The following is a 12413-nucleotide window of genomic DNA, read 5'->3' as shown; positions in this document are numbered from 1 at the left end:
TTTGGCCAGGCTGGTCTCAAACTCCTGACCTCAGGTGATCCACCAGCCTCGGCCTCCCAAAGTGCTGGGATTACAGGCATGAGCCACCGCGCCCAACCCCTATGTTCTCTTACAATGTTGAATAATATATTGGCCAGGCACTGTGGCTCACACCTGTAATCCCAGCACTTTGGAAGGCCAAGGTGGGAGGATCACGAGGTCACGAGTTCAAGACCAGCCTGACCAACATGGTGAAACCCCGTCTCTACTAAAAATACAAAACTTAGCCAGGCGTGGTGGCGGGTGCCTGTAATCCCAGCTACTCAGGAAGGCTGAGGCAGGAGAATCACTTGAACCCGGGAGGCGGAAGTTGCAGTGGGCTGAGATCGCACCACTGCCCTCCAGCTGGGGGACAGAGCAAGACTTAGTCTCAAAAAAAACAAAAACAATATATATATATTGGATATATATATATACACATAACTTAACCTTGTATTATTACTGCTTACAATTAATTCATCTGTGAGACCATTTTTTTGTCACTTTAATCTAAGTCTACATCATAGCTCATGCTCATTATCCACAAATATAATTTGTAAAGGATTGCGTGTTCAAATAAGTCGGGAAACTGGTTCTCTCCCAGCTTTAACATTTATAACAGGGGTTCTTCACCTAAGCTGCATGGTAGAATCACATGGGAACTTTTAAATAGTACTGTTTCCTGGGCCTCGTCTCCCAGAAATTCTGGATTTATTGGTATGGGGTGGAGCCACAGCATTAGTACTTTTTTTTTTTTAACATTTAGGGTAAATTTTACCAACATGTTGTACTGATTACAGTGGACTTTATTTTAAGCATCACTATATCTTGGTCAATAATATCTATTGGTGTACATAATGATTTTGTGTAATTATTAAGAATGTAGCAAAACATTAACAAATTAAAAAAAACTCTCTAGGTGCTTTGAATTGGCAGCCAGAGTCTATATGAGTCTATGGCTGTAATTAAAAAATGAAAAATGCAATCAGACATGCAGTGTGAAGGATTCTACCCAGGGAGATGGCTGGATTGCCTGGTGGCCAGGGCATCTTGTAGACACTGCTGAGGTGTGCTTATGTCCTTGAGGCTGCCTGGCTGTGAGCTCAGGATTTCCTTGCTTCGTATCCATGCTGGTTAGAGTTAGGCATGCTGGGCCCTCAGGCAAACTGCCCAGTACTTTACTGAAACACGCTTAGGTCCCATAAGTTCTGTGAGAAGGTGTTTCTTCACCCATAAACCAGGCTGGTTCTGTAAAACTGGTGAGCTCAACCAGGAGCCATGCAGACGTCCCAAGGGGAAGAAAACAGACAGCCAGCGAGACACTTGGACAAGAGCTCTGCCCAAAGGCAGGGGACGCTGCCTGGCTGTGGGGCTTGCATCCATCCTCTGCTGCTTCATTCAAGCCCCTCCTTGGCAGCCCAGCCTGGCAGGTTCTGTGGTCAGCCAGCACCACATATTCCCTGTGACAATAAACATGTCATAGCTGCCATGATTCTTGGTGGTGCCTCAGCTTTAGTTCCAAAGAATGTTTTCTCCCTTGGTTGGCGAGGCAGTGAACAGATGTCAGTGGGGGAGAATGAAGGGAGGAGTCAGAGGAAAGGAAAATCCTTGGGTTGGGAAAGATGAGCTGACAGCCTCAAAAGCTAGATGCGGCTCCTCCGTGGGCACACAAACATTCTTTACATATTCTGGAAAAGGGAAGAATGGCTGCAATTTGGAGCTGTCTAGGAACATTCTTATTATAACTTCATCTTGACAGTACCCCCATCCAGGGATTTCAACAGGCTTCGTGGAATTTCACCTTCTTAGTATTTAGTGATGGTGTGCATGGTTGCAGCATAGGCACCAGGCATTTCATTAATACATACATTATTTTGGATCCTCACAACAACCCTGTGAACTGGGTAGTGTTTAACCCCATTTTACAGAAGAGGAACTGTGCCTCAGAGACACTAGAGTCAGCTAGTAGGTGCTGGGCCAGTGGGACTTCACCTGGAAGCTGACGATTCCAAATCCAAAGATCCTTTTCCTTAACATGTCATCCATTATCTTTTCTATTTACCAAAAGTAATAGATGTTGATTTGGAAAATTTTAACAAATACAGAATGGTAGAAGGAAAATAATATCACTCATCCCCATAATCCCATCACCCTGAGATAATCATTGTCAGCATTTTGGCATAGGTTTCTCCAGTTTCCTCTTATGTGTATGTGTCTATGTGGGTGCTCTATTTTAGATGATATTGTACACAGTAAATTTTGTCTTTGGTTTTTACTTAGCATTATTTTGTGCATTTCCATGTAGCCTTATAATTCATTTAGAGAGCATAGCTTTTCATGGCTGTATATTAGTCTATCACATAGACCTAGGAAAATGTATATAACCATTCCCCTATTATTGAATGTTTAAGTTATTTTCCTTTTTCTGGCTAATGCAAATAACCAAAAAATGCAGTGGGGATTCCCTGAACATTTCCCGCCCCCCCCCCCCGCCAATATCTGATTATTTCTTTAGCATAAAATCCTGGAAGTAGAATTACTGAGTCAAAGGAGACACTCAGTGTATAACAACAAGGCCTGTCTTGCTGACAACTCGGAGATACCACCTCCTGCAAGGGCAGAGAACCGCCCTTGCCTTCAGCCCCCAAGGACCAAGGATGTTAACGTAAGGAGACCTCAGTCACCTCCGGGCCTCCTAGTCTGGGGAAATAATTTGAGTTTGGTATTTTTCAGTTACTGGGGATCAGGCTATAAATTGTCAGGCAGCTAATTACACTGTTCTCGGAAGCAAAGGATTCCAGTCAAAATTAAAACAGCTGATAGATACATTTTTAAAACTCATCTCGAGTCAATTTTCCAAAAAAAAAAAAAAAATTCTGATTTTCCCCTTGATGAATTACCGACGATTCTGAAGAATCCATGCTATTCAGAAAGAAAAATAATAATAAAAGATACCATCAAGCCTCAAATGTCCCCACTCACAGAAAAGCAGGGGCATAAATAATACATTTAGCTTTGGAGTGCAACTGGATACACAGCTGGGGACACACAGGCAGGTAGACTTTTGCTTTCTCTCTCTTTCTCACTGTGGCTCGGAGCCCCTCCTGCTCTGTCTGGCCTTTTTAGAGGGGCCCAGGGCCTCGCCCTGCAAAGCATGAAGGAGCCGAGTTTGACTGGGTCTCATCTGCCCAAGGATAATGAAAACTTGAATGTTGATAAAGAAAATCCACAGTTAGTTAATATTACAACTTCATTTGAACCATGCATTTTAAACTTCTCAAGACCCTCATATCCAACTCCCTGACAAACAAACAGGATGTGAGGAACTCCCCACCCCACCTCCACCCTGGGGGCTCATTCTGAGTCAGGAGGTGCCTTGCTCCCTCTCCTCCTGAATCACTGGCAGTGAATTCCTCCCCCACACCAGCTCTCTCACATATCCAGGGCTTTGCACAGGCTACTTCCTGAGCCAGGAATTCCCTCCCCCGCCCTCTTCAATCTTCAACGGCCAGCTCCAGATCATCCTTCAGAACTCAGACATCACATCTTCCTGGAAGCTTTGCTCAGCCTCTGTCCTGAGTAAGGTGTGCCCCCTCTGCCTTGCCCTGGTAGCCTAGACCTTGTCTCCTCAATACTACGGCTCACTGCTCTCCCCACTGGACTGTGGACCTGCATCCTAGTTCTACTCTGTATCCCCAGAAACCAGCACAGGGCAGGGCCCAGAGTCAGGTATTCAATAAGTGTGCAATGGCTAGAAAAAAAGAAAGAAGGTATTCAATCTAACAGGTATTTATTTTTTTTGTTTTGTTTTGTTTTGTTTTGTTTTTTTGAGACGGAGTCTCGCTGTGTCTCCCAGGCTGGAGTGCAGTGGCGTGATCTCGGCTCACTGCAAGCTCCGCCTCCCGGGTTCACGCCATTCTCCCGCCTCAGCCTCCCAAGTAGCTGAGACTACAGGCGCCCGCCACCACGCCCGGCTAGTTTTTTGTATTTTTAGTAGAGACGGGGTTTCACCATGTTAGCCAGGATAGTCTCGATCTCCTGACCTCGTGATCCACCCGCCTCGGCCTCCCAAAGTGCTGGGATTACAGGCTTGAGCCACCGCGCCCGGCCCTAACAGGTATTTATTAAGTGCCTATTAGGTGCCAAGCATTGTTTTGGGAGCTGGAGACACAAGAGTAAAAACAGATAAAGACTCCTACCCTCAAGGAGCTTATATCTTATTGAGGAGCTTACATTTTAGAAAGAGAGAGAGGGAGGAAGGGAATGGAAGGCAGAAAAGGAGGGAGGGAGGGAGGGAGGGAGGGAGAGAGGGAGGGAGGAAGGGCTGCCTAACTGCTCAAACCTCCCAAGTTAACTGACTGATACCTAGTGGTCTTGCGCATGACCTCATACAAAGCACTTTACTGCAAACCACTTGTACACTTAATAAACATACCTCCTGTTCGTGGCATTATTAAAGTAGTCTTGACTGTTAAGGTATTGCCATCCTGTGCACTCTAACTTGAAAACTTCAATGAGGGCTTATTTGAGTGAAATCATGGAATTCCACAGAGCAGGGAAGAGCTGATAGCTTGAACCAGGAAGGCCAGCGATTTCCAACTGAAAGTAGAGGACTCTAGAGGACCGTAGAGTTATCACAAGAAGTCTGTAAGTTTGCAGATCCGCCAAGCATTGTCTACGGACTGAATAAGCACTACTCTTCATATGCGTGAAGATAACATTATAATGTTTAAAACTGCAAATTCATTTAAAAGCATTGCTAAATTCACAGTAACACTAACAGAATGACAGATTGGTTTTTATTTTTGTTTTTACCATAGCCGATTCTAAAAGTCCAAATTCCATCTTTGGACCCCAAACTGAACTGAGCAGAAGAATCTTCTGGTATGTGATCTAGGGTCCTGGTTCTGGTTATCAGCTCTCCTCAACCTAAATAAGACCTGATACTCAGGACCACACGCTGATGTGGTGGGGAATGAGATGGCACCTACCTCTGCAGCTTGGGAGCTCCTCGAAGGGAGACATTGGGTCTTATTTACCTCTGGGTCTTTAGCACCCAGCACAAAGGTCAGACAGGGCCCAGATGCAGTTGTGCCCACTTTTCAAGGCTAGAAAATAATAATCTAAGGAAAAGATGATTTGAGACCTTCAGAGAGGGAATAGAGCAGCAAAGCCAGTGAGCCTGTTAAGCTACTTGAGCACTGAAGGATAAGAAATCCATACCCGGTAAATGTGTATGCTAAATGCATTTTTGGCAATAATTTTACTTTCCTGTTCCCATTGGTTTTTAATAAAAGGTGCCTTCTGAAATGCCAACTAGCCTCTACAAGAATAACAGAAAATAGTCCGGATGCAGGTGTGTGGCAAGTAGTGTCCACAAGTGGATTGAAAGCTACAAGGGAGAAGAACAGGTATAAAGATGGCAGAAGGATCAAGGGGGATTGCGGCAGTGTCAGGGTCACTATCCAGCCACCCCTTCCCACCTGAAGATCATTTTTCTGGAGCAATTTTCCATCCAAAGAAGACTATGTTTTGCTTTAACAAGAGAGCCTGTTGCCTCACACCTATTCTCTATATGACATAAGTTTGACCTTCCTTTCTCCTCTCCAGCTTCAGCTCACCCCCGGCCACAACTACAGAACCACAGGGTGCCCTCAGTTACTAAAGGTGACAGGAGTTATTTCTCATCCTGGACAAGTTCCAACTAGAGAAAATGCCAAGACAGTGACTCTCGAAGAACAACTGACTTTGAACTTAGCATCACTGCAGAGGGCAGAGCACTAGTCTGGTTGTCAGAAGGCATGGCTTCTAGGTGGAGGCCTCCTGTCACGGACCTCCTGTGTGACCCAGCTGGTACCACATTCCCATATCAGCAGATTAAATACATGATTAGGCCACCAACAGCAGGGGTACAAAAGACAGAGAGGAAGAGAGAAAGAATCTAGTAAGATATTTTAATTTCAACATCCATGTGAGCTTTGAGTCATTTAAAAAGAGTAACATTTTTATTTACAGATTTAGTATTGCTTTCACTTGGAATTACATATGGGGAGGCACTAAAATTTTTTCAGCACTCATGACTACTGAAGGTCTTGATCCAGCTGGGTGCCTTTGGACAGGTACCATCCCCTTTCTGGGTCTGGAATGTCAAGTGTTATGACACATATGGTGGTTAATGACTGAATTGTTGGTACCACACCAGAGAGGTACAGGAACAGATGATGCAAACGTACCACTCTCCTCCTTAAACCTAATCAGTTTCATCAAGGTCAAGGTTGAGCCCAAGAGCCATAAGTTGAATCTTCTCCTATTACTCTACTATTCCAACATCCTGACACTTTTATCACTTTAGCTGTTCATGTGTCTAAAAAAAGAGAGGATTAAATTCCTTTTTTCTAAAGTGGAAGAAATTCTAGTGGACATTTTGGTATCCAAATTTCCAGGGAAGATGTTTTCAACACATGGAAATACCATGAAGCAGACCAGGAATTTCATGGTATTTAAAAAGAAAATGGAAAGTGGGGTGGAGTGGGAAGAGAAAAGAAAATGGGTTTGCTTCCCCCTCCGTACTCTGTCAACTCTCTGTCCCAAGAGCCTCTGGGGATGAAAGGTAGGACAGAGACAAAGTAAGCCCTGGCTGAGTGCCTGTTCCAAGTCCCCAAATTCCTGCCACCCTCCCCACTCCATCTGACTCAAGAGGCCATCTCTTCTCCTCATTAGCAAGGACGGTCAGACTCAGGGTCCACAATACCTCGTCTAATGGCAAACTTGTTGCAGTCCGGAGGTGCTTTTTTTCATTTTTACATCTCCGTATAGATTTACAACAGTCTATCCTCACACTGGAATTATGATTTAAACACAAATAAACCAGCTGTCCTTTCTGATTTGGAGCCAGAGTTGCCATAAAGTTGGAAAATCAAGAGGTAGGAATTTTACATAAAGATGAAGAGGGAGTTTCCACCATGGACCCAACTGGCTGTATTCAAGCCAAAATAATCGTAAGAAGCAACAGAACATCTTTCCCACAGCAAGTTCATGAGCTGGTGTAACATGATAGTTCTCCAGTGTTGTTAAACATACCTAGAATTATCTAGCCCTTCGGTGACTTCCTTGATGGCAAAGGAGATATTATATCCCTAGGCGGATGGCCTGATTGCTTTTGTAATTACCATCTAAGCACCTACAAACATTATATAGATCTCCAAGGGAGGAGTTGGAAAGCTTAGATTGACTCAGCATATGGTGGCAGGCATGGAGCTATTTCCCAATGGCTTTGACTATACCATTTTTTAGATGAAGAACCCAGCGTACAGACCACAGATGCAATAAAACAGGACACATTCAAAACCAGATGTGGGGGAAACCTCAACTTATAGGCAGGGCCATGCCTAGGGTGTGGCAACTGCCACAGATCCACAACCACAGGGGCCTTCTGCAGTCCTGTGGTCTACCCTCTCCTCCTTCCATCCCCATCCCTCACACCATACCAGTTACAAGAGCTTTTAGGGCAGTCTCAAAGGGGTTCAAGTTACCAAAGAACAGCCTTCAGTGGAGGGGGGGGGGATGTTGCCAGGCAACGAGCCTAGCCCAGTCCACCCCTGTAACCTTGAAGATGGTGGGGGCATGACCCATGATTGTGATTGTGTAGAGAAGCACCTTGAACTTCTCCAGCATCCACTTTCTCCTCCTCCATCTCGATCCTCCTCTCTTGATCCTCCCCCTGCTGCTTCTCAGGGCCTCAGCCCAGCCTGCAGGCTATGGGCCAGTCTGACTTGCCACTACTCAGTCAGTGGCAGCCAAGTTGTCACTGCAGGGAGGCTATATGCTGCTGGCCTGTCAGCTGTCATTCACTCTGGCCATGTTGCTTTCCAACCTTCCTCCCACCTTCCCAGGTTTCTCCTGCCCCATGGTCAGAATAAATAGCTAGAGGAAGAATCTGAGGGAAATCCAGACAGATGGAGGATATGCAGGGTAAAATGCTGACCCCCAGCAAAATGGTCAGTAAGGGAGTGGGAGTCCTAGGAGGAAAACGCATAGGGAAGAAAAAAGGGCAAGACATGACAATGTTCATTTATTTACTTATTTACGGTCAAAATCTAATATTCAGCTTGGTGAACACCCTGTTGAAGCTTATGCCTGAGCAACAAGGGAGTGGCCAGATGGTGCACTGATTATGCTCCCCGACTCTTTTTGCATTTGGCACTTATGTTCAGACCATTGCTGAGAAGGCCTAATTTCAGTGCTACCCAATCACAGCTCCTAAAGAGAAAAGTGTGCACTGAGAACTTCAAGGGGAGTCTAGGGTAGGGCATTAGACCAGAAAATGGAAAATCAGACCTTTTCACCAACTTACAGAAGGTAGTTGTGTTCCATTTATGCAGCAGTCCCTTGGGTGCCTCTGAGCCGTGGGACACGTATATTCTCAAAGGCAAGAGGCCACACCAGGGATGAGAGATGGCCACTCTTGCCATTCTTGAAAACTGCCAAGAAGCCAAACCAATGGTAATTTAACTTAACAATTGTTTCTCCCCATTGCAAGCTATCCATTGCATAAAGCCATCTCTTTCTAACCTAGCAGATCACTGGAGAGGGTTAGGTCCCAAAGGTGACTTGGTGAAGCCTTGCCTTCCCTCCCACAGAAAGGGCTCGCTAATTCAGTGGACAGGAAGGTAGAGTTGAAAAAACTGTCCTTAACTTACCCTACTGAACTCAGTAGGTGGCTCTCTGCAAACTGTGTAGGGATTTTGAAAACTAATCCTCAAGCTGACTTATCAAATTTCCCCTAGACTAATCCTGTAATCAGTGGGACCCCAGCAAAAAACTGAGCCCCTGCCATGCAGAGGTTCCTGGTCCAATGTCTACATACCATCTGGCAGTCATCTGTGGCTTCCACCTTTCTTTTCTAATAGGATCCAGTTCATTTATCTCCACCAGAGGCCTCTGCCATCCACCTCAGAGGTCAGAGACCTTTATGAAGAGAGGTGCCAGGGCCTGACTCCAGTACTTCTGGAAGGGGTGGGGATGGGGTGGGGTGTGTAATGAAGAGGGGCTGACCCAGGCATTTCTTTCCCAAGTTAGCTGGAGGCTTGCACTCAGAAATCAGCCAGTAGTCATCTTCTGCCTCCATCGGAAACTTTCTGGCCACACTGCTACTTCTCTCCCCAGCTTTCTGGAGGAACCGATTGGCCCTGGTACCTGGCATGCCCCAGCTGTAGTCAGCATTTCCAGCCTACTCAGTCCCCTTGCTTTCAGCAGAAGCTCGCTCTCAGAGCAGAAGCCCACACTCTCAGGGACACTGCATTTCCACAGACAGAGGATTCCCCATGTAAAGTGTTGGGATCCAAAACACTTGTAAAGGACAAGGGCTCGTGTAGCCCCCTACCCTCTCACACGTCCCGCGTGCTCAGTGAGGGCACCACTGGGATCCAGTGTTTCTCAGGCATGGCTGATTCCTAAAGTGAATGCACTTCAGGAAACTGATAATAACTTCTTTAAATGATTCTCTCCAGCAAATAGCAGCTGGACCCTAGCGGTAGGGGGTAGGGGGTCAGCGAAACCCCGGACATTCTCCCCTCCCCCCCTCCCGGCCACTCCCCAGCACAGCTGCCCAAAACGTGCGGAGAGAAGCAGGCGGGAGGGCGCTCAGTCACTCCTATGAGTGCGAGCCGCGTCCACGCTCCAGCGGGAAGTTGCACAGGTTTAAAGCCAGTAGGCACCACCACCGGTTCCTGCCGCCGCGTAGGTGGCGGTCAGCTCCGGCGCGCTTTCTGAAGTGGCCGAGCTCCTAGACAGGGGCAAAGAAGCCAGCGGCTCGGCTATTTGGCTTCCGACGCGGCGATGATGAGGGGGGCGCCGAGGACCTGGGGCTAGGTGGGCGGGTGGGGGAAGTATCGCCCAGGCCGTCCTGGACCCAGCGGGTCCCCCCCCACCCAAATCCCCAGGAGGCGGCCACCAACCCCAGGGCCGGGAGTCCCAAGGGCACGGGGCCACTCCGGACGGCGCGACCGGGTGAAGAGCAGGAAGTTCCAGCGGTAGGGCGGCGGTGGGGCGGAGGCGGGGCGGAGGCGGGGGTCGGGGAAATGGGATCCCCTCACTCCCCGAATGGAGGGGAGGGGAGGGGCGGAGAGAGGCGGGGAGAGGGTGGGCACAGCGCTAAGCGCCGACCGGCGCCCCCAGAGGCGGGGTAGACGCGGGGCCGCGAGCCACCGGGGCGCCGTTTTTACCTAGCTCTTCCTCGTCCTCCTCCGGGCCAAGCAGGCGGCAGGGAAGGCGGCGGCGGAGGCGCACGGTGCGCCGGTACAGGCTGTCTGTGCGGCGCCCCAGGGCCAGCAGGTGCCCCTCGAGGTCCTCGAGCAGAGCCAACGAGTGGCCACAGAGGTCGGCGAGCTGCCGGAGGAGGCTGAGCGCGGCCAGGTGGCTCACGTCGCTTAGCTCCGCCAGTTGCTGCGGCGGGTTGCGCGGGCACAGGCGCTGGGGTACCACCGTGCGCCTGTAGAACGGCATCCCGGCCGCGGGCGCGGGCGCAGGGGACCAGCTTGGCGGCGCGGCGGACTCACCCCGAATGGCGCCCCTGGCCCGAGCGCCCCTGAGAGGCGGCCCCACCTCCGGGTGTAGCAGGCCCCTGGGCGCGGGCCGGAGAGCGTGCGGGCGCCAAAGACGACGGGCGGGTAGGCTGACTGACGGGCTCCTCGCCTAGAGCGCCGGCTCCCCCGGGGCTGCACACTCGCCGGAGCCACCAGTCCCTCTGACTCTGCTTCGCCGGGCTCCTCCTCCTCCTCCTCCTCCTCCTCCCCCCCCCCTTTTCTCCTCCTCCTCCTAGCTCTGCTACTTCGGGATCCCCCCACCCACCTTTTTTTTTTCTTCTGCGGTCAGAGATTCGCAGATTAACGCTTGATCCGGGAGAGGGGGAAAGGGAAGTAGGAGTAAAAAGAGCGAGCTGGAGCGTGAAAGAAGGAATGTCTGCGTGAGAGGGGACGTGAGGTACGGTATAGGATGTGTGCCCCGGTCCTCATGAGGAGCTCCACTCCCAGTTCTGATGGTTGAAGTTATTTTCTGCCTCTTTTGTTAACTTAAACTTTTTCTTCATAATTACCAAAAAAACAAAAACGAAAACAAAAATTCAAGCACACCCGCGCCCACACCAGCGGGTAACCAGCGAAGACCGACCGAATAGTTTGACTTCATTGATCTAGCTTTCCTTTCCCAAACGTACTCGGTGCCACACACGAGCTAGACTAGGCTGTGAATGCAACCTTCTAGCACCCAGGAGCTTGGAAATAAGGACCGAAGAACCAAATATCTTATTCGACTGTTCAGGAAGACAATGTCTCTAGGGAGTCCCACAGTGCCTGGACACTGTAAAGCCATTGGAGTGGATGAATAGAAACAAACCCATTTTCTGGAACAATAGATTCAATTCAGATAGAGGGACACTACTCCAGTTTATGCAAAAAGAGAGCCCAGGGACGCCTCCTTCTGGTAGGGTCCGCCAGCTGGGATAGGCTCTATCCCTGGCCAGGCTGAGCTGCTGGGATGGGTTACAGGAGCGGAGATGTGCTTTCAGTGCGGGCAGCCCTGTGGTCACGGCCTGATTTCTCTCCATTCCAGAAGGCAGAAAAGAGGGGGCACATTGTTGTCCTCAGAAAACCAGAGTACCTGAGCATATGTCCTCGTGCACTTAGGACCTTTCCACTCAGAACGCTTATTTTCAACACACTGAGCTTCCATCTGACTCTCCTCTAACCCACCTCTTTGACTTTGGTGTGCTTCAGTTTCTTCCTTCTCTTCATTCTCTTCTCATTTTTCCTCCTACAAATGTTCACATCCTTATAATCCTTTATAATCTATTAGCAAAATTTTTTTTAAAGAGACAAGATCTACCACTGTCACCGTGGCTGGAGTGCAGTGGTGTGGTCACAGCTCACTGCAGCTTTGAATTCACTCTGGGCTCAGGGGATCCTCCAGTCTCAGCCTCCTGAGTAGCTAGGGCACGTGCCACCACACCTGCTAATTTAGTTTTTATTTTTTGAAGAGACGGAATTTCCCTATGTTTCCCAGGCTGGCCTTAAACTCCTTGGCCCCAAGCAATCCTCCTGCCTCAGCCTCCCAAAACACTGGGATTGCAGGCATGAGCCACCACACTGGCGAGTAAAACACTTTGAACAGAATACCTGCATCTACATTAATGATTCTGAGCATGGCTTGTTTTCATGCATTCCTTCAGATAATTAATTGTCCCCTAACCAGTTCAAGAAGGCTCTACAACTAGTATATTTCAAAATTGCCAATAGATTCTAAATGTTCACGCCACAGAAAAATGGTAAATATGTGAGGTGATGGATATGTTAACTAGCTTCATTTAATCATTCCACAATGTGTTAATATATATACATCAA

At 48.4% G+C, this 12413-nt stretch overlaps 1 protein-coding gene across 4 annotated transcripts in view; it reads right to left on the bottom strand.

The window, feature by feature from the left end:
* NHSL2 (NHS like 2) overlaps positions 1-10795 on the bottom strand; it is a 231984-nt gene extending 221189 nt beyond the window's left edge. For 3 of the 4 annotated variants that reach the window (XM_077989415.1, XM_077989417.1, XM_077989421.1), the window contains exon 1: positions 10242-10795. In XM_077989415.1, the coding sequence (XP_077845541.1) occupies positions 10242-10521 (280 nt within the window). In that variant the 5' untranslated portion in view covers positions 10522-10795. The remainder of the gene's footprint in view (positions 1-10241) is intronic. The other variant, XM_077989416.1, reaches the window with a different exon arrangement.
* Positions 10796-12413: the final 1618 nt, after the last annotated feature.

Source organism: Macaca mulatta, chromosome X, assembly GCF_049350105.2.
Source record: "Macaca mulatta isolate MMU2019108-1 chromosome X, T2T-MMU8v2.0, whole genome shotgun sequence".
In the NCBI taxonomy this organism is placed as follows: Eukaryota; Metazoa; Chordata; class Mammalia; order Primates; family Cercopithecidae; genus Macaca; species Macaca mulatta.
The sequence above is the reverse complement of the archived record's forward strand: the minus strand, read 5'-3'. Positions and strand labels throughout refer to the sequence as shown.